At 38.0% G+C, this 23,597-nt stretch overlaps 1 protein-coding gene across 2 annotated transcripts; it reads left to right on the top strand.

Moving 5' to 3' along the window:
• The first annotated feature begins 20,408 nt into the window (after positions 1 to 20,408).
• Positions 20,409 to 22,713, top strand: LOC147621714 (galactan beta-1,4-galactosyltransferase GALS1-like). 2 transcript variants are annotated; one of them, XM_086823581.1, is made up of 2 exons: positions 20,409 to 21,700; positions 22,024 to 22,713. In XM_086823581.1, the coding sequence occupies exons 1-2, from the start codon at positions 20,550 to 20,552 to the stop codon at positions 22,379 to 22,381; spliced, it is 1,509 nt and encodes a 502-aa protein (XP_086679707.1). In that variant the 5' UTR covers positions 20,409 to 20,549; the 3' UTR covers positions 22,382 to 22,713. The 2 variants fall into 2 exon arrangements, with proteins under 2 accessions (XP_086679707.1, XP_086679706.1); XM_086823580.1 differs by having other exon boundaries at positions 22,021 to 22,711.
• Positions 22,714 to 23,597: the final 884 nt, after the last annotated feature.

Below are 23,597 nucleotides of genomic sequence, written 5' to 3'. Positions count from 1 at the left end.
TTCTTGAAGAGGTGAGGTGTCGTGGATGGTGTTAGGCTGTTGTTGTGTTGTGAGGCAATATCGTTTCTCCTTTAGTTCTATTATTGTAGGGTCATCCGTTTCTAACAACCCAACCACAAAGGTTCTTCCCTTGCTGGTTAGGGTAGCGGTTTGCCACCTTCAATCAATCTGGTAGTTGACTTGGTAACACCAAGTTCTCCCTAGTACCGTGTGTTCATCCATTACCCTTGTAAGCATTACAAAAAATCTACTTGTTATAACATGTCCATTGACTTTATTAGCGAGGTCTACATACCCTAGAGGCTCTGTAAACGTGCCATCAATTGATTGTATGGTAATGGTTGTTGAGGTGAGGCTTACCTATGGTAGCGACTTCCGAACTTGTTAAGAAACAAGGCTGTTGCGCTCGCTCCAGGATCGATTAATGCCTCAATTCCTATAGTTGATCCTTGTGTTACCTGCAAATTGAGCATTAGTCTAGCTGATTCAATTTGGGGCTCTATGTCCAAGTCATTAATTTGTTATGGGGTTGCTTTGTAAAGAGTCATTGGTCGACTCTTACTTTTGATTTTAGCCTCCCTTGCTTTGGCTTCTTGTTGTGCCTTATTTTTGAGAAGGAGTTGCTCTTCTTTTGCTCTTGGTCACAGTGGATGGCTTGTAGTGTTTGAAGTGTGAGAGATCCATAGAACCTTTTCAACTTACTTCCATTTATATATCCATCCATGTGACTCCATCTAGTGTGGCAATCTGTATAGCTCATTGTGGTATAATTTCAACCACATGATAAGGGCCCATTGCTTGATATTTTAGCTTTCTTTTGGTATTGTGCATAGGTTGCCCTTAGTCGTGTCTCCTCTAGTTTTTCTAGTTCGACTAACCATTTTGATAAAGCTTCTTCGGTAAGTCTTTCCCTTACTGCCACTCTCAAGCTTGGCACTAAGTATTCCATGGGCATTACCGTCTCCATTCCAAAGGCTTAACCTGAAGGGTGTGTGGTTTGTCGCTACCTTATAGGCTGTTCTATAAGCCCAAAGTGTGGATGTAAGCTTGTGTTCCCAATCATTGTGATTGGCTTTCACCATGCACACATTAATGAGAAGGGGTTATGTGAACTAATTGATCAAAGTAAGACAACGAGGGCACATCAAGCACATCAAATAATCACAAGACACTATGCATAATAGTCCAAGTTTTAGGAGATGAGGTGATCAACCACGCCGCAGGGATTAATGATACAAAAGTAGTGTGTGATGAACTCCATAATTTATTTGGGAATGAAACTGAGAGCTCAAAGATGCACTTGCTAATTTAATTCTATAGATTGGATAAAAAAAAGTCATACACGATGATACCACATATAAAGAAATTCAAGGAATTAAAACAATAACTTCATGATGAAGTAGAAAATCGAGAAAGATTTAGCAACAATAGCAGCTATATTCCTCAACACATGGAGAAATTTGTGGAAGATTAAGTAGAAGTACTACTCAACAACAATGCTTACCATATGATATTGTTGTATCTACCCTCAAGAATATTGAGAAAGGACTCAATGAGATTGAGACAACATTACTTAAGCATGAGGATGTCAAAGAAGAAAAGAATGCCTCATCAAGGCCACCAAGTTGTAATCATTGTGGAAAACTTGGGATGTTACTACAAGCATCTACCACAGTAGGAATGTGCATTTTGAGTACAAATGGTTCATAAAGAAATGTAATGCTATCACAAGAAAAAACAAGCCAACTACATCAATCCAAAGAAGAATAAGTAAAAAATGATGGGTGGATTTTCTAAAATCCATTCTAAGTTTCACCCCTTTCACTCTACAAAGAGTGGTGTAATCACCCTCTAAGGCCATATCATGCACTCGAGGTGATTAAGCCAAAATTGCTATAGGCCAAAGTTGCATCAACACATGGAGAGAGAGAGAGAGAGAGAGAGAGAGAGAGAGAGAGAGAGATTCCAAAAAATCATATTATCTCAAAAGTTTTACAAAATATAAAATATGTAATCTCACATTTGACCACCTTGTAGTGCCCATGTTGAGAATTGTCTTGCCAAAGTGCACATGGGTGCATTTCTAGAGGATAGAAATTGTGGTATTAAGAGGATGAAAAATTCAATTGGATGTGATTAATTGTGACAAGCAATGATATATATGTGTGTGTGTGTGTGTGTGTGTGTGTGTATATATATATATATAGAGAGAGAGAGAGAGAGAGAGGGAGAGGTATTCCAAAAAATCATATATGCTCAAAAGTTTTACAAAATATAAAATATGGAATCTCACATCTAACCACCTTGTAGTACCCATGTTGAGAATTGTCTTGACAAAGTGCACATGGGTGCATTTCTCGAGGATAGAAGTTGTGTTATTGAGAGGAGAAAAAATTCAATTGGATGGCAATGATAGGTTGGAACCATCTAGAAATATGGAATGGATTAATTTAGTTTTCCTATTTAAGAGGGAACCTACTAATGGAAATGTCATCTCTTACTTTGAGCCTATTTCTCTTTACATGTGGATTGTGTATGATCCTTCATATCCTTTCTATCTTTAGCATGAAGAAGGATGTATTAGAGCTCTCCTTTAGGGGATAAGTTAATTCAATTATACTTTCTCATACAACCTTGTGATGGCAGCTAAGGTCCATTCACACCTTGATTTGCTCCAACCGTTCCCACATCTTGTCTCTTGGTACCATGTCAAATGCATTTTTTTAGTATATTAAATTATAAAACACTAGTTTGTATTTCCCTTTGGCTCCATATCTTAAGCTAATGTGACTAGATGATCTATTATAGAGTGCTTGAGTCTAAACCTTTCTTAAGATGGACCTTTAATATTATAGTTCTCTGCCTACATGTAACTGAAGGCTATCTAGCCCAAAAAATTCCTCTCATCATTCAAATCTTTCCAATATCTATCAATACATGTTAGATACACAAACAAAGGTGCTCCATTTGCATTGATCAATATATGTTAGATACACAAATGAAGATGCTCCATTTGCATTGATCAATATATTTTAGATACATAGACAAAGGTGTTCCATTTGCATTGATCTAGGTTAGTGTGTATTTGAGAAAATATTAGAACATGACTTAATCATTGCTTATCCAGATTTTGGTTCAAAAGATTGATCTCTTTGACAAAAGCACACTCAAAAATTGGAAGTTTGATTTACAATAATGCATTCAAGAGATTTCATCCATTGACCAAACACCTACCATGATCATAATCAAAGCTTTTGGGTAAAGAAAATATGCTTAAAACTTGGTTGTGCCTCCCCCCTTGGAAGGTGACATTTATATTTCTATCACCTACAAGGAATATTGTAGACAATGAACATGTATCAATGCACGATAAGCTAACCATGATATCCTAAGCACAACCTCATAAGCAATATAGCAAACAATAGGTAAACATAATCAATACTCCATATACACTTGCTCCCTCATTTTTGGAACCAATGAACTTTGTTTGGGAATCACATCGCCAACTATGTCTTTTAATTGGTGAAAATTTTTAAGGGAGCCAAACTCCTTGTGATTGTTGTTGCACTACATAGCATATCTTGTGAATTCAGGGTTTAGTATACTTGAACTTTGTCTCAAGCCTTATGTTTGTGTAGTAGTTTACCACATCTTTAATTAATCAAAAGACATGCCACTTACAAAAGTTTTAATTTGGTTAAATTTGGTTTCCTTCATCAATTTGAATGCAATGCCTCAAAATATGTTTCTATCACTATATAGATGATTGACCTTAAGGTGTAGGTTATACAAGAAGATCACGGGGAGTGACAAAGTGTGTCACATCTCCCCATAAATCATGGATTTTCATTACTTGCTTTATAACAAGTTCTATTTGATATCTTTCTAAATTTCTCACTTTCTTATTTTTAAAATTTCACTATTTTGGTTTTTTAAAAAGTCGAGAGCTTTCTAGTATTCACTGATTGAATATGTGGAAGTAATTTTTGTACTTAAGTAAAATGATGCTATGAGAAGCTAACTAAGACACTCATTTTGAATGCATGTTCTTGTTAGTGAGCAAGAATTAAGGAATAAAACTAAATGACCTTGGTAGATGCAAAATTAAAAGACAATAATACCAACATTCACGCGATTGTATGCCAGTTCATAATATCTTAAAGATCAAAGTAATCATTACTTCAATGTTATCAGAGCAGGAACTTGCAAGCTGCCTTATTCTTGTATTTGTTGGGTCTATCACAAAAACTAAAATCACAAACCTCAAGGAGAACCATGTCGAAAGGACCTTGTGTCACATCTTATGTCTCAAATTTTCCTAGTTGTTTTTCTCTCTCTTTTTTTAAATCGCTACAATGCTATATTTGAGATTACATTCCAAATTAGCCATTATGTGCTCCATGACAAAATAAACTACAGTGCATTGGGTTTAGTTAATAAGCAATTACAACTATCAAAAAATGCAACTGTATGAGTTTCTTTCTCTCTTTTAAAAAAGTCTACATCATGTAGCAAACAAGCGGACTTGCACCGCTAGTTCATATATCTGTCGTGCAATAGTAATGCTCTTCAATGCAAAGGTAATTTTGCTCATATCCTTCAAAACATGAGGAATACTAAATCTTCCCACATGAAGCACGACCAACTTCACTTTCTACAATAGTTCCACCCTTAAGTTCATCAAATCCAAATGAAAACTTATCATACAATCATACTAACGTTCAAGTCCAATGTGCTATTTAAATGCCTTCTTCACTTATTCAAATGTTTCAATCTTTGAATAGGAATTCAAGTGATCTATGGACTTTTGTGCTTAGCAACAACATTTGTCAACTAGGTAGCAGGTTTCATCTCTCTTCCCTTGGGTCATTCCTCAAACTGGATAATTGCTTTCTACCCCTCGAATACCTCTACAATGGCCAACTCCTTTCTCATTCTTGGTGGGTAGTAGGCACCCTCCTTTTGAGCACTCCCCACCAATAGTCCCGATCTTCCTCCTTTCCATGGTCATGATTTCTCTCTCTTTTGGTCCAATGCACTTCCACTTTTGCCCCTTTTTTCCCCTCGCCTATGTAACACATGTCCCTTCCTTATCTTCCTTTTTTGGACCACCCCTTTCCTCTTATCATTCTCTTTTTTCTTTCTTAAAGAAACCCCTATTCTTCAAGTATCCTTTCCTCCCCTTGTTTCTAGTCTCAAGACGAGCCGCATATGAGCTATTGACATCAACATCATCATCCAGCCACATAAGCACATGCTTGATACATTCACATCCACATGAGCCTATCTAATAACAACTACATGCATACATTACATCCACATGGAATTTTTTTTGGCAAGTTTTGTATCCAAAGTTTTTTCACATTGCGAATGAAAAAGACATGAAGAATAACATTGACACAAACACATTTGCAACCTAAAGGTTTTTCTTGCAAGCTTTGTTTGATCCTTAATGTGCATTTTTTAGTTGTGAAGGAAAAAGAAAGGAAATCATAGACCCACAAGGCTCCTCCTAGCAAAATAGATGCACTCAAAGCAAGCACTCGTATATCTAATGCATTCAAAGCAAGCACTCGTATATCTAATGCATGCACTCCAAGCATGAATTTAAGGCATGTCCTATGTGCACATATTCGCCCAGCTTGTAGTGATTACCATATCCATCAATTGCATATGTTAAGAACACAAATACAAAGCAATCTAAAGGTGCATTAAACTTCAAAGCATGACCTAAAATTAAAAAAACATGCATTCAAGAAATGGAAGGAATCACTTTTAGTGCATGCAATTCAAGCATGCATATAAAGAATGCACTCTAAGCATTAATTTAATGCTCGCGTTGGAAGAAAATATACACCTTCCTTCTATTAGAACATTCATCTTATGCATATGTTGAGAATATGAATACAAAGCATTCAAAGCGAGCATTACTATTCAAATTAGTGTGGTAACTAGAAGCAATTTACTAATTGGAAGCATGCATATCTTCAAAGAAATGTAGCAATTGGAAGCATGCATCTTTGGTTTAAAGGTAATCACTCCAAACCTACATTAGTGTGGTAATTGGAAGCAATTCACTAATGGAAGCGTGCATCTTTGATTTGAAGGTAATGTCCAAACCTACATTCTAACAAAGCATTCAAAGCATTGCTTTTTGAAGCAATGTAGTGATTCAAAGCATGACTTAGATTTTAATTTACATTCTAAGCATGTATTCCAAGCAAGAACTACAATGAATAAGAGTGCATGAGAGCATGTAAGCATTGTCTAAGTTGTTGTAAGTAGAAAGAATCACCTACCTCTCTAATGTGATGTTGAGCCACGACCATCGGGCTCTCTCTCAATGTTGCTCCACAAGAAGGGAAAGGTGATGGGAAGGAGGAGAAGGTAGCATGAGTGTGATGAAGGGGGAAGGGTGAACGAAGATGTAGCAACAACGAGGAGGAAGCAAGCAATCACACACCACACAACACAAGGGAGTGGAGGAAGGTAAAAGCTTGTATTTGTTGCAACAAAGAGTGAAGACCAAAGTCAAAGGACTTTGCTTTTATATATGACATTTTTAGGTTTTAGCCAAACCCTAATTCCACTATCAGACCCGATTCTTTCAAATGGCTAATATAGGTCCAAATTGAGATTTGATTGCGATGGCCTCTTCCTAGTAACATCGGGAACAATATACAAGGCTTGACTACCCTTTCTCTTTCAATTAAATGGATTCTACATATTTACAAATAATGATGCTTATGGCACGTATACATAAGAATGGTTTAAAATGTAGTGGGACCCAGAGTTCCTCTATTACCCCATTTATTGGGTTAACATGCTCCTCTTCTTGTTCTTGATCCAATCCCATGGATCGAACTAGAGTTGGTGCTTGAGATGTTATCAACGAAGTTCATTTGTAGGAGGGCTTTGCATTTTCCCAATGTTGTATGGTGCCCTCTTGGTGGTGATGCTTTGTTACTCACAATGGGGTATGTTAGGTGTTTATGCATGGAAAGATCTTCTGGAATAGCTTGATTGGATCCATGGTAGATGGTTGTGAGTTCTTGTGACCATTCAAAGAAGAGTTAATTCAAAGGGTTGTGTGAATGAGAGGTCAAGTTACTGGTGTGGATGTAAAGGATAGTGTTAGTGGAGTAAGTGTTGAAGTACTATCATAAATTCTCCTCTCTTTAAATGTCCAAGTGATGTGTTGAAATGTCTCTTTGGAATCTTGTTGGATGAACCACTTCCCTTTTGTGCTTTTTTTTGTTTTCTTTCTTTTCCCTTTCTTTTTTTTTGCAAGGGGCCCACTCTTTGGATTGCTTTTGACTAGGCATTTGCCTTGGAGTTTCCCTTCAATCCATTGGTAATGGTTGTCCAAAGCATTGAATTAAGAGGAGTATTAGTAATGCTTGATTCAAAATCTTGATTTTGAGGATTGTTGTTGAAAAGCTATCACATGGGTTCAAGAAAATTCCTCTAAGTTTATCGCTTGATATTACATTCTGTGGAATAGTTGCGTGTACGCACTAGTGTAAGTTAGGAAAACCAAGAATGAGGTTAGTGAGTTAATGGTGGTGTGAGTAATTAAAGGGTGAAATCTGAAGGTCACAAGAAACACTTCAACCTTGGTCTGTCTGAAGCCTTTGTCCATGTATATGTTCTCTTGTGTTAGTCTTACATGTTTGCATTTGTGATTGGGGATGGCCATATAAGTTCCTGTGGGGCTAGTATGCAAGTTTCTCTCACCAAGAGTCTTGCATGCTTATCCATATTAGCATGTATGATAATAACTTTTCTGGTAACAAACTATGGTGCATACCATACAAACACCCTCAAGGTGCTCACATATTTGGTATGTGTAAGCCTATGTATCCTATTCTTTTAGGGCATCATTCACAAGAGCATATAATATATTGAAATGATTTTCACGATGTAGAGATGAAATTCTTTGGCATGCTTTATCACTCTATTGTGATACTTTTGTAAAATGGCATTTTTGCCCTTCTAGAGTCCTAGTACCACCTTACCATTGGAATATTCAATCATTTGACCTATGAAGGGCCTATCTCTTTACCAAGGAGAGTAGGTTCTTGTGTGACTACTTCCTTGGTCTCTTCATTTAGCTCATTAGTTCCATTTTGTCAGAGCTTTGGGGCTGCAACATTTGGCAATCTTCACAATTGAGCTGGCCTTGATCACTTGCTAGATCACTTGGTAGCAGTAGCATCGATCTTGTTGAACCATGTTGAGAATTTCTTCATTGCATAAGCTACGTTTACCTTGTGCTTTTGGACAAGCTCTTGGGCTTTATTTAGTCGTGTTCTTATGGATGCAATCACTTTTGATTCTTACTGTGAAGATTCTTGTGATTCTAGTCCTGATGGGATAGCTTCTTGTGTATCTTCAAGCATGATCCTTGTGACTCTTGCATCAGGTCTTGGCAGCTATAAATTGAATGCGATATTGTTTGTTGATATCATTGTTTGTGGTTCAATTGTGGTAGTAGGATGGATTATCTCCTCCTCAAAATCAAATTGACATACATTGGTAAGAGGGGATTCCATGTTGTTGTTATGGTGGTATTTGACATGATTTCCATGTCAACACCCTAAGTAGGCTCTTGTGTGTCTACTTGTGATGCATAAGATGGTAGTGTTAATAGTGGAATTGCCATAACCTAAAACCTTTCCATGACTCATGCCAGGTGGGTTCTTGTGGTTCCACGTGTGGCATGACCTTCCTTGGTGCAACCTTCATGGAAAAGCAAGGTGGGTTCTTATGTAGCCACCTTGATCATTGGGTCTTTAGAGATGTTGATGGTTGACTTGAGGAGTAGGCCTTTCTTTTTCTCCAAGGGGTAGTTTCTTGTGGGGACACCCCTTGGACCTCTTTAGTATGACTTGCACTCTTGGTCTTTTTATCTAAGGAGGCATGTTCTTGTGGGGCTACTCCTTGGATATCTTCTTGGTGACAAGCTGGCATAGTTTTTTTCCCCAAAGGGATAAGTTCTTGTGTGGTTATCCCTTGGACCTCTTCTGGTACAAGTGGTTGTTGTGAGGCTTTTGGCCTCCATTTTTTCTTATTTGTAGACTTCTTTGTGTCAATGATGGTAGGTTCTTGTGGGGCTACCACCTTGACTTCTTCTTGGATTGTCAACAACTGAGCTTTAGGATTCCTATCATGAAGGGGGTGTGGGAAGCTTTGCTTGAGTGTTCTTGTTGGATGTTTGGCATGGTGGAGTCACTATATCAACATGGTAATCCTTTGGGACTCAAATGTAAGAATTTTCATCATAAAATCCTTGGGGATAAAGGATGTTCTTGGGTATCCACCTATAGTATTAAGGAGGGCGTTGCAGCCCCCTTTTGTGTTGTGTCTTGTGGGTGATGTGAGGTTTGGATCTTCAAGGCTTGGGCTTCGGCTCATGACAATGAGGTTTCTTGGGTATGTGATGATGGTAGTAAGTCCTTGCAGACCCACTGTCGCATTATGCTCTAGGGGGGTGGTTGTATTACCTTGGCTTTGGGAGTGGTAGGTACCTTGGATGATGAGGATGGTGCATGTGGCTTGTTGATGGTTACCTTCTTGGCCTTAGTCACCTCCTTTGGCTTGGGTACCTCCTTTAGATTGGAAACCTCTTTTGGCTTAGCCATCGCCTGGCGTTTTGTGGCCTCTTCACATAGACTAATTGTAAATGTACCCTTGGAGTAGTGCATGGTGTATGTCCTCTCAAGCCAATTAATATGGTAAGAGGTTGTCGTAACCCATGGCCATCTACTTTTTCTGGTGTTTTACCTATTGGAGAAACAAAATACTTGCATGGTAGTAAGTAGTTATGCACAAGTGTACGTACTTCAATTGAAGCTACCACCAATGATTTTATATTCACGTGATCACAATATTTTTTTTGTTAATAACACTTGTGAACATGTTATTCACATGTTCACATGTTTTCATGTTCTCGAAATAGAAGGTCACCAGTGACTTGATAACCTGCCGAAGCTCGCCGGGCTTTTTGTTTTCCCGGCGGGCCCGCCGGGAAATCCATTTTTTCGATGGAAAAAAAAGTTTTAAAAAAATGGTCAAAATATTTTCATGTTCACAGTCATTCCTATCATTTTTGGGCCTTCTGGACTCATTTATGATGTCAAAAGTTCAAAATTCTTTGTACAAAAAAAGTTATCTCTAAATTTATCGCCTTAAGCTCGATTACCATCAATTAGATCTTATTATACTTCCAATTGAGTCTAATTGACATCAATTAATATCCAATTGAGTCCAATTGGTATCAATTAAGTCTAATTGGGTGTCAATTGATCGATTGGGCTCAATTGACATCAATTGACACCCCATTGGACTCAATTGGGCTTAATTAGACTTAATTGGATTCAATCAATTGACACCCAATTGGACACAATTGGGCTTAATTGGACTCAATTGACATCGATTAACACCCAATTGATGTCAATTGAGCTCAATTGACATCAATCCTAGTCAATTGATATCCAATTGATACCAACTAAGCCGAATCAGGCTTAATTGACACCAATTGCACTCAATTGGCACCCAATTGATGTCAATTGAGTCCTCAATTAACATCAATTAACACCCAATTGAGTCCAATTGACATCAACTAATACCCAATTGAGTCAAATTGATATCAATTAAGTATAATTGGGTGTCAATTGATCAATTCGGCTCAACTGATATCAATTGACATCCAATTGCACTTAATTGACATCAATTGGGTGCCAATTGAGTCCAAGTGACACCCAATTGATATCAATTGCATCCAATTGGGCTTAATTGACATCAATTCACACCTAATTGATGTCAATTGAGTCCAATCAGGGTCAATTCACACCCAATTGATGTCAATTGGGCTCAATTGACATCCAATTGATGTTAATTGGACTCAATTGACATCAATTAACACCCAATTGATGTCAATTGAGCTTGACATCAATCGTAGTCAATTGACACCCAATTGATGCCAATTGAGCCGAATTGAGCTTAATTGATATTAATTACACTCAATTGGCACCCAATTGATGTCAATTGAGTCCAATTAGACTCAATGAACATCAATTAACACCCAATTAAGTCCAATTGATATCAATTAATACCTAATTGAGTCAAATTGATATCAATTAAGTCTAATTGGATATCAATTGATCAATTGGGCTCAATTGATACCAATTGACATCCAATTGGACTCAATTGACATCAATTGGGTGCCAATTGAGTCCAAGTGACACCCAATGGATATCCATTGCATCCAATTGGGCTCAATTGATATCAATTCACACCGAATTAATGTCAATTGAGTCCAATCACGTTCAATTCACACCCAATTGATGTCAATTGGGCTCAATTGACACCCAATTAACTCAGGCCAATTGATATCAATTGAGTCTAATTCAAACCCAATTGAGTCCAATTACATCTAATTGGCCTCAATTGACATCAATTAACACCCAATTGATATCAATTAAACTCAATTAACATCAATTAACACCCAATTGATGTCAATTCAGCTCAATTGACATCAATCGTAGTTAATTGACACCTAATTAATGTTAATTGAGCTAAATTAAGCTTAATTGACATCAATTACACTCAATTGGTACCTAATTGATATCAATTGAGACGCAATTAATATCAATTAACATCCAATTGAGTTCAATTGACATCAATTAATACCCAATTGAGTCAAATTGATATCAATTAAGTCTAATTGGGTGTCAATTGATCATTTAAGCTCAATTGATATCAATTGACATCCAAGTGGACTCAATTGGATGTCAATTGGACTCAATCGACACCCAATTGATGTCAATTGACCCCACTTGGATACAATTGACATCAATTGGGTGCCGATTGAGTCCAATTGACACCCAATTGATATCAATTGCATCCAAGTGGGATTAATTGACATCAATTCATACCTAATTGATGTTAATTGAGTCCAATTAGGTTCAATTTACACCCAATTGATGTGAATTGGGCTCAATTGATACCTAATTGATATCAATTTGACTCAATTGACACCTAATTGATATTAATTGGACTCGATTAACATTAATTAACACCCTATTGATGTCAATTGAGCCAAATTAGACTTAATTAACATCAATTGCACTCAATTGGCACCCAATTGGGTGTTAATTGAGTCTAATTGGACTTAAATAACATCAATTAATATCTAATTGAGTCTAATTGACATCAAATAATACCCAATTGAGTCAAATTGATATCAATTAAGTCTAATTGGGTGTCAATTGATCAATTGGGCTCAAGTGATATCAATTGATATCCAATTGGACTCAATTGATATCAATTGGGTGCCAATTGAGTCTAATTGACACCCAATTGATATCAATTGCATCCAACTGGGGTCAATTGACATCAATTCACACCTTATTGATGTTAATTGAGTCCAATTAGGTTCAAGTCACACCCAATTGATGTTAATTGGGCTCAAATGACACCTAATTGATATCAATTTGGCTTAATTGACACCTAATTGATGTTAATTGGACTCAATCGACATTAATTAACACCCAATTGATGTCCATTGAGCTCAATTAACATCAATCAAAGTCAATTGACACCCAATTGATATCAATTAGGTGAAATTGGGCTTAATTGACATCAATTATACTTAATTAGTACCTAATTGATGTTAATTGAGTCCAATTGAACTCAATTAACATCAAGTAACACCCAATTGATTCCAATTGATATTAATTAACACCCAATTGAGTCAAATTGATATCAATTAAGTCTAATTGGATATCAATTGATCAATTGGGCTCAATTGATATCAATTGACATCCACTTGGACTCAATTAACATCAATTGGGTGCCAATTGAGTCTAATTGACACCCAAGTGATATCAATTGTATCCAATTGGGCTCAATTGACATCAATTCACACCTAATTGATATCAATTTAGTCTAATTCACACCCAATTGAGCCCAATTGCATCTAATTAGACTCAATTGACATCAATTAACACCCAATTGATGTTAAATAAACTCAATTGACATCAATTAACACCCAATTGATGTCGATTGAGCTCAATCGACATCAATTGTAGTCAATTGACACCCAATTGATGTCAGTTGAGCCGAATCGGGCTTAATTGACATCAATTGCACTCAATTGGCACCCAATTGATATCAATTGAGTCCAATTGGACTCAATTAACATTAATTAACACCCAATTGAGTCCAATTGATATCAATTAACACCCAATTGAGTTCAATTGATATCAATTAACACCCAATTGAGTCTAGTTGTCCAATTGACATCAATTAACACCCAATTGAGTCCAATTAACATCAATTAACACCCAATTGAGTCTAATTGATATCAATTAATACCCAATTGAGTCTAGTTACCCAATTGATGTCAATTAAGTCCAATTGGATGCAATTAGGCTCAATGGATATGTAATTGATGTCAATTGACTCCAATTGGGTTTAATTGACATCCAATTGATGTCAATTAAGTCCAAATAGATACAATTAGGCTCAATTGACACCTAGTTGATGTGAATTGAGTCCTATTGGATTCAATTGAGTCCAATTGGATTAAATTGGATGCAATTAGGCTTAATTGATGTTAATTGAGTTCAATTGGATGTAATTTATCCAATTGATGTCAATTGAGTTCAATTGGATGCAATTAGGCTCAATTGACACCTAATTGATGTCAATTGAGTTCAATTCATACCCAATTGTTGTTAATTGTGTCCAATTGAGCTCAATTAACACCCAATTGATGTCAATTGGGCTGAATTAACAATTAACACCCTACTGAGTCCAATTGATATCAATTGAGTCCAATTGGGTGTCAATTGATATCAATTGAGTCCAATTGATCAATTAATACCCAATTAGACTTAATTGATGTCAATTGGACTCAATTGATATCAATTGGGTACATTCAATTTAGCATTAATTATAATCAATTGACACCCAATTGATATCAATTGATACCTAATTGATATCAATTGACATCAATTAGGTATTAATTGATGTCAATTGAGCCCATGTGACATCAATTGTGTGTCAATTGAATCCAATTGATGTTAATTGAGCCCAATTGACATAATTGTGTGTCAATTGATACACAATTAGCTTCAATTGGACTCAATTGACATCAATTGACACCCAATTGATGTCAGTTAGGCTCCATAGACACCCAATGAGACTCAATTTGGCTCAATTGACATCAATTGACACCCAATTAGACTCAATTTGGCTTAATTAAGTCTAACTGGGCTCAATTAGACTCAATTTGGCTCAATTGATATCAATTGACACCCAATTAGACTCAATTTGACTCAATTGACACCTAATTAGACTCAATTTTACTCAATTGACATCACCCAATTGATGTGAATTGATGTGAATTGAGCTCAATTGCATCGAATTAGGCTCAATTGACATCAATTGACACCCAATTAATATCAATTGAGTGCAATTGATGTGAATTGATGTCAATTGAGCTCAATTGCATGAAATTCGGTTTAATTGACACCCAATTAATATCAATTGAGTGTAATTGAGCCTAATTCAGCTCAGTTGTAATCAATTGACACCCAAATGATTTCAGTTGCATCTAATTTGGCTCAATTGAAACCCAACTGATGTCAATTGAGTCCAATTGATATTAATTGGCACCCAATTGATGTCAATAAGGTTCAGTTGATGTTAATTGACACCCAATTGATGTCATTTACGTCCAATTGAGCTCAATTGTCACCCAAATTATCCAATTGAAGTTAATTGGACTTAATTGACTTCAATTGTGTTAATTGGATATTAATTGATATCAATTAACACCCAATTTCTGTCAATTGAGTCTAATTCAGCTCAATTGACACTCAATTTACATCCAATTGGGTGTGAATTGAGCTCAATTGTATCATATTAGGCTCAATTGACATCAATTGACACACAATCGATCACACAATTGAGTGCAATTGAGCCCAATTGATATCAATTGTGATCAATTGACACCCGATTGATGTTAATTGCATCCTATTGGGCTCAATTGAGCACAATAGGATGCAATTAACACCCAATAAGATGCAATTAACATCAATCGAGTGTCAATTGAGTGTAATTGAGCCCAATTGAGCTCAATTGATATCAATTGACACCCAATTGATGTCAACTGAGCTCAATTGAGCTTAATTGACATCAATTGTAATAAATTAATACCTAATTGAAGTCAATTGAGCTTAATTAATATCAATTAACATCCAATTATTGCCAATTGAGTCGAATTCGACCTTAGTTTATATCCAATTTATGCAAATTGGGTGCAAATTGGGCTCAATTACGTCGAATTAGGCACAATTGACATCAATTGACACCCAATTAATATCAATTGAGTGTAAATCAAGTGTAATTGAGTCCAATTGGGCTCAATTGAGTGCAATGATGTCATGGACAATTGAGTCAATTGATGTAAGTATAGCTAGATTTAATTGGTGTGTCAATTGAACTTAAGGCCAGCAAATTATACAAAACTTTTTTTGTGCCAAGAATTTTGAACTTTTGACATCAGTCAATTGAAATGGTTTGCCGCAACAAATGCAGGATCTGGAACATTCTGGTACCTTTGGTTCCAGTCCCGCCATTGCTGGACCAAGCCTGCTGAAGTGGCTATGGGTGTAAGATTGAATTTTAAAAAGTTATAAACCACATTAGGATCTTGTTTACGCAAGTCCTTGAACGTTGTCCAGCTCCACCTTCTTGTCATGGGCATGAATGTTGGATCGATGCATTTGATCCTATGAGCATTGCAGTACAAGCTCCATGCAAGAAGGTTTTCTTGTAAGAAGCGGACTCGCCACTTTGGCTGGATTCCCATCTACTGCTCCGTCGGTGGGAACTGGCTAGTCTGGGGCTGCTTGTATCCGCCACATGATCGTCGAGGATGATCATCTGCTAGCACCACATTGCATTGCTGATGAATTTGGTGAGGGTGCAGACATCCATTATATCGATCATTCTCAACCCTTGTTTTTGCATTTTGCCAGTTCATGTACAAAGACCTGCTTGAGTTTGCATGTCTTGGAAGGTGTACACCACTTCCGTCCATTCCTTTGGCGGCGGCGGTGGTGGCTACAGAGTGGTGGTGTCATCTTCATCCGCTTCAGCTGGGAAGTCTTCTGGTTGCTTTGGAAATAATGTGGCTGGGCCGGAGCAGCTTCAACGTTATCGATGAGGGTTTTTAGCATCTATCGCACAAATGTATGGATGTGCATCGTGAGCTTCCTGGCGTGTAGCTGGCTCCTTCCTTTGCTTATGAGTGCAACACGAAACCTTCCATCTTCCCTTCTTAATCTCGCCATCTGGACATGGCCATATTTCCTTTATAATCCTCAAAGTTGAGAGGTGGATTTTTGTTCTTCAGTGCCGTAACCAAGCCATTATAATTTAGTAAGAGAATCTCTATGCACATTTATGCTAGATCCTCGCTCGTGATAGTGATGCCAATTGTAGTCATCTAGTTTTGAAAAACTTTTACCCTAGTGACGAACTTCTCTACCACAAACTCAAACAAGTTCTCATTCATGAGTTGATTCTTTGGATTTTGAATCTACGTCTGATTCATGGTCTCATACTGATTCTTCAAGATCGGCAATGTCTCTGCCACCATGGTGACATGTTCAATCAATGCAATTATCAAATTGATAATATTGCAGACAATAGAACATAGTGCATATGCATCCCTTCTCGTCCATGCAAGAATTTAAACTGTAGTCAGCACCATTTGTTACCCTACATCAACCGAGTCTAGTCTCACAAACCGATTTTGCATCCACCCAAGCCACAGTATCCCAATCCTTGTATGCACGCAAGATGGCCTTCACTTTGAACTTCAAGAGTGGGTAGTTTGAGTCGTTTAACTTTTTTGCTTTTGGTGAATGGTGGGATTTGTAGTCTTGTGGTCTGAGATGTCTCTCACAATCTACTTAGAAACAAAACACATTGCCATATCTTCTTGCTAGAGCCTTTGCTTTGATACCATCTACAAGAAAAGAATACAACATTTGTGCACAACAAATTATGGGATCTCGTATGCAAGAGAGAAAAGTTGACAAGATGGAGAATTAAAAAATTAATTATTGTAAGCTGATACAATAGATGGTGCTCCCTCCCAACCGTGCACTCGTGAGGTAAAAGCTTCAATGTCATGAAAAAAACAATAGAGTATGGAGGTTTTATCCTCAGGAAACATGGTTGCTATAGTTTTAGTGAATATGGGCCTCACGAGCTCGCTCTTATATAGCCGCCAAGGTGTGGTTGGTAAGACCTATTTAGAGGTTTGACTTAGTCAGCTCTCGGTGGCCCCTTGGGGGCAATCACGGAATAGGACACTAACCACTCAATAGAATAGTGGAACAAAATAGAGCAACTAAACTATGCTAAACGTGCGGCCCAAAGCCATCTAGGATCATCTTAGGCCCCAAATGAGCTCCACAAGCCAAGAGTGGACTGCTTTGAGAAATGTTGCACCTACCCTCAGTTTAGTTAGATATGGAATGCCTTCTCACACTTTCATGTAGTCTAGTTGGTGATGTACCAAGTCTATCTAAAGCTATCTAGTCGTCAGGCCACACATGGCCCGCATTTGTTGTCTAATCTAGAACCTACCGGGTACCTAGCTTCTCAAGTGCCTTCTCCTCATCTAGGGGAATCACAAGTAGAATTAGTTGGTTCATGCATACTTACACGAGAGTGGGGAATTGGTAACTGATACTGGGCATATCTACGCTTTTCTAATGCCGCTACTGATGCTTTTCTAACCCCGCAATAAATTTGGTTAAGTGCTTAGTATTGGGGAAAAATGTCAATGGTGGGCGAAGTTGTAGCAATGTATCCTGTAAGACTTTGTGCTTAGTTTGATCGAAGTCTAGAAAACTTTAGATGATGAATCACCAACTCCACAGTCTCTTTTGGAAAAACTTTGCCCATTATATAGGGATTTTGCTCCTTAAGGCCCACAATATCTATAACCATCCTAGGAACACGATAGAAATATATAATTGTAAAGTACACTGCACATACATTCCTAACCAAAAAGCATACAATTTATGACTAAAACTCAGTTTCATTTTTTTCTAGCATGATAGGTTCAATGATGCTTGCAAACTTTCAAGTGATGCTTCCATTGGCCACTTCCCACAGAGAGTTCTTTCATTAGTTTAAAACACCTCTTGGGTGGAGGTGTATTGATTGGAGTATCCTTCAAGTATTGATTTTATTTAAAAAAAGCTTGTCAATCTGCTTTGTAAAGTTAACATTGTCACTCTCTAAAGTGAAAATTTGAACTTCACATCTAGCCAATATGGCATCCTTCTCTGTAAAGTTAACATCGTCACTCTCTAAAGTGAAAATTTGAACTTCACATCTAGCCAATATGGCATCCTTCTCTGTAATAGTGACTTGCGTCTTACAAACGGTTTTTTGCAAAAGCTCAAGATCCTTTTGCAAACCAGCACAAATTTTTGCTGATGTGAGTTATACTAATCTCATGTGATTGATGCCAATTCCGTTCTAGCAACTTTATTCGTGAGTCCCTTTCCATCAAATATTTATCCAAGCTACATGGACATTGAACTTACAATATGCTAGCAATCGATTCTCACTCTCACACAAAAACTTGAAAAAGCTAGTTAACCCAAATAAGGATGGAGGTTGAGAGGATGCTCATTCTGGTGGGTAAATTCTACCATCCAACCATAGATCAATATTTTTCTTTCTTTCATTTTGAAGTTGCCCAACATAGGCTTGGCATGTTTGCAAAGAGAAATTTCTCTTGCAACATGGAGCATACTCAACTCCCACTTGGAATTGATTTCCACCTTTCTTCTCTCTTATTTTGCAACTTCCATTGTATTATTCTACAAACAATATTTGCAATAAACATCATCAACTCGCATTGTTATCTCAATCGTATTAGAATGAGCAATATCAAATGTGATAAAGAGACAAAGATTTCAAGCTATCTCCTCTCCCATGAATGATACTTCAAGCAAACATTAACAAATCGGGTGCACAGCTACTCATTATCCATCAATTGAGCTTGTTGATATAGACTAAAAGCACCAAAATGCATGCCCAACCTTCACTTGAAAGATGGATGAAATATGATTGTTCTTCATGCACGAGCAGGTGTGGTGCTTGAATAACAAACCTTTCTCTATCCTAAAATTGTCACTTGAATATCTCCTCAAAGGTCGATGTGTTTAATCTATGTTTCATTGAATGTGCAATGAACTCAAAGGCAGACACTCATGAAATGGAGAGGTGAATTGTGGCCAAAGAAACAAGACGTTTTTTTATAACTCGCAAATGGAAAGAATGAATGAAAGGAGGAGAGTAACTCAAAAAGCTTCCCACTCAAAGGAACTAGGATTTGGAGTGGTGGCATGTGAGTGTGTATGAAACTAAAGGAGAGGGAAGGCAACAATGTAGGTGATGGAAGAAGGGGCATTATTCAATTTAGGCCTGGGTAACAAAGTTTCTTTGTGAATGGTTCCAATTTGAAATTGTGATGAAGAGAGTGTTAACTTTTTTTAATTAAAATAATGCACCATACTATTAGTCTTTGGATTAAAATAATACACCACATGTTAGTGTCCTCATTAGAATGAAGAATTGACAAAATGAAGCTCCTCTCTCCAATATCATATTCTAGTTTATTGGCATCTTCCCTCCACTTCACCACCACCACACAGACCCTTTTTTAGTCCAATTTTTTTCTAATGACCATTGAATTTCCATTTCATCATGGGGGATATCTAAAGGTGGATACATACAATCATATGCCTAGTTGGGAGTAATATCTCTTCATCACCACCAATTCAAAGTCTTTCAAAGCTTTGTTATTGCATGATATGCACATGGGCTTCTTTCTAGAGTAGAATAGTCACTCATCGTGCACAACATTGGGAACTACTCATTTGCATTTAGAGCAAGAGAAACAATGATTGGATACAAGAACATGGGTGCGAGGAATATTGGAGTGCCAAGGTGTAGAGTGAGGTGGACTATCGGCGTGGCAGGAGCGTAGAATGTGTGGGGAAGAGGGAGTAATTGGGAGATCGAGATCTAACATCATGCACTTGAGAAGCACTTAAGATGCAGGAAAGATATCCTAATCGAACAAGGTATTCAAAAGAAGGAAAAGGGAAAGGTCCAAGGCCAATGTATAGAAGGAAGAGGCACGATTAAATGATAGGAAATGAGTGATGGAACATTTGAAGGGCTAGAGACAGGTGGTCGGCATTAAGTAATATCACATGAAACGCCGACCGACTGTCTAAGGTTAGCATATATTGGTGCCACTTTCTAGCCACCTTGCACCCACGATTATTTATGGTTCTTCTTCTTGAACATCACTCTTACGTTGTTAAATGCTTACTATACATGACTCCTTAGTTGTTGCATAGTCTTGTTTGCAACACTATTACCACCTCTTCCTGGCTCCAACACTCCTTGCGAATTGCTAACCTTCCTTCATAGCCATGTCCTTGAACTTCGATAAGCAGCGATGGTCTCCTCCTCCTTCTCCTCAGCCCTTCTCTTTAATCTCTCTGGACATCAAAACCCTCCTCATCGGCTTGTGCGCTACCGTTTTGGTTTTCCTCGTCGCCCAAAATATGTTCACAACCAGTCCTTCAGCTTCGTGTCATTCCCTCCCCCAAGTGCAGCAGACCGAACAGGACTTGCTCGGCGCTGTGATGAGAAGTAATCCCACCATTGCACCTGCTTTGCCGACCCACAGCGAAGAATTAGCAGCTCCTGATGTTGATGAGAAACGAGTTTTCCGACCTTATGGGTCGGCTGCCGCTTTGTTCGTGTCTTATGGAGCTTACCGTGGCGGTAGTAACACCTTTGCAGTTGTTGGGCTCGGCTCGAAACCTCTTTATGCCTTTGGCGACCCACAATTCGAATGTGAATGGCTGCCCTCTCCTGCATCTCGGACCAACACACCACGCAAGAGCGAGATAGCATACAGAATGCTTCCGGATTATGGCTTTGGGCGTGTATACACCGTAGTCGTCGTCAATTGCACCTTCGAGGAGCCAGTAGGAACGGACCAGAAAGGAGGGCAGCTTGTATTGTATGCAACTTACGGCGACGGACTTGGAAAACCTGCGGAACGCATCGTAGCTTTGACAGAAGAAGAAAACGCCTACAATGCATCCTTGTATGAGCCACCATATCCCTATGATTATCTCTATTGTGGCTCCCCTTTGTTCGGGGCCTTGAATGCACAGAGAATCAAGGAGTGGATTGCCTATCATATCAAAGTTTTTGGTCCTCGATCTCACTTTGTTTTTCATGATGCCGGAGGAATGCACGAGGGTGTGAGGGAAGTATTGGAGCCGTGGAGAAAACTAGGCTACATCACAGTACAGAATATCAAGCAACAAGCAGAGTATGACGGCTATTACTACAACCAATTCCTTATTCTCAACGACTGTCTGCACAGAACTCGATTTATGGCCAACTGGACGTTCTTCTTTGATGTGGATGAGTACATTTACATTGCTCCCGATGTCACACTTCAGACCGTGCTGGATTGGTATTCAAACAACACCATGCTGCAATTTGGCCAGGTTCGAATGTCAGACAAGATATGCCAAGCGAATGAAATTTTGGGCGATTCAAGGTATGTAGTGCTATAAAGATTGTTCTGGGTGTTGGGCGGAAAATTTTGGGTAATTTAAGTAACAACATTTCTCCTTAGTTAGGAGCTTACATCCATGATAATTGATCAATCTACTCCACACACGTTTTCATTCAATTACTTCAAAGTTTTTGAAGCTAGTGGCACAGCAATATTGGCTATACTGGGGCGATCGTTTTAGTAGACAATCTGGAAGAGAAGGATAAGTTGAAGCTTAATCAAGGTTCTGATAGGTGAGATTCAGGATAATTTGAAACTTAATCGAGGATCTGATGATAGGTGATGACGATGTTTGTGTGCAGCAGCAGGTGGGGATTTGAGAAGCTAGTGTACAAGGACATGGCACCGGATGTAGTAAAGACAAACTCCAAGTATGCGGTTCAAGCGAGGGATATCTTTGCAACGGGGGTACATTTCTCACAAAAAGAATTGAATCACATGCAAGGGGAGGGGAACTGGGCTTGGTGGCCCAAGATGCGCTACTACCACTACCACGACACCATCACGAAGGAGGGAGAGGTGTGTGTAGAGCTCACCACCAACACCTCCCTTTCCTATGACGGCATCCCTTACGAACTTGATACCTCCATTACATTTATGGGTCCCTTAGTAAGACAATTTGAGCTTGAACAAATCGGACCCTTAATCAAGGATTCACCCTAGAGACTACATTCATCCCTCTCCCTCTTTTTCGCAGCTCCATTCTTCTTGCTTATAGTTTTCCAACTTGTGCTCTGCCATACACATTTTTTTTCCCATCTGCCTATTAATACATTTCATTTCTGATGTAAATTTTGAACCGTATAGAGAACGACAGATGTCTATAGAACTTGACCATGTGCCCTTCTTGTATTGAATTTGTAAGGCCCCTTTCTTTATCTATCCATTCTCATTAAATGTATAGGGCCCCTTTCCCTTTTCTTGTTGGGAAACTTCTCACTTTATGGAACCTTCTTAAAAAAGGCCACTTTTAAAAGCCTTATTATTGTCATTTCACTTGAAAGATATTGTATTGCTACTTTGTGTGCTTCCATTAATATTGATGCAAAGAGAGACTTGTTAAGAGTCTTTACAATGTTGTGTCATGCATAAAGTGTAATGGGGGGAGAGAGAGAGAGAGAGAGAGAGAGAGAGAGAGAGAGCACTCCAAGCTTCTTGCAAGTACTAGACTTCAAGCCCTCTCACATGGAAGAAGAGATCTTATAGTAATTATGCCTTATAAATGTACTCTTTTGAAAAGTCATGCATATTGGGTTTGTGCATGTAGGCATTAGCTTTGTGTGATCTAATCATGGATCAAATAAATTTTATAAACTTATTAGTTAATGAGGTGTTGATGAAAGCAATACATTCATAGGTAGAACCTATAATAGTATTTTATGAGACAAAACACACTACATACTGAAAACTCAGAATGTGTACATGGGGTAGTATTGGTAGAGTAGAATGGTTTCAAGTTGTAGTTCATAGTAGTACAGTTTTAAAAACATAACTATGTGCACGTTAGGTTGTGGGAGTCATGCCTCATCTAGGGGGCAATTAAGCACATCAACCATCTAGTACCCCATCATAGCAATCTTCTCCCTTGTATGTCAAATAGATAGTCAACGATGTTTATCCCCACCTATTAATCCTACCTAGATTAGGGTTAATACAAGTTCGTTGATATTTAATTCTTGCACTTATGTGATTGTTACCCTCAATAGATAATGACAAATAGATGCTAGGTATTTGTTTGTTTCACTCATGCTTCTCTTGTGTCTTGTGCATGATTATCTTATGCTACATATCTAAGTAAGTCTTTAGTAATCATAATAAATCTCAATGTAATGGCATCAAAGCATGTCAAAAATACCGTGTGGCTACCTTAAAGATTGAC

The sequence above is a fragment of the Cibotium barometz genome, chromosome 29 (assembly GCF_041138505.1).
Source record: "Cibotium barometz isolate CiBa-2024 chromosome 29, ASM4113850v1, whole genome shotgun sequence".
NCBI classification, from domain to species: domain Eukaryota; kingdom Viridiplantae; phylum Streptophyta; class Polypodiopsida; order Cyatheales; family Cibotiaceae; genus Cibotium; species Cibotium barometz.
This window is presented reverse-complemented; position numbering and strand designations above follow the sequence as displayed.

Bases quoted from the DNA above. Each gene is read 5' to 3' on its own strand.
- LOC147621714 (XM_086823580.1), top strand. From the start codon at position 20,550: ATGTCCTTGAACTTCGATAAGCAGCGATGGTCTCCTCCTCCTTCTCCT. The intron at 21,701-22,020 runs GTATGTAGTGCT...GTTTGTGTGCAG, and splicing joins GAAATTTTGGGCGATTCAAG to CAGCAGGTGGGGATTTGAGA.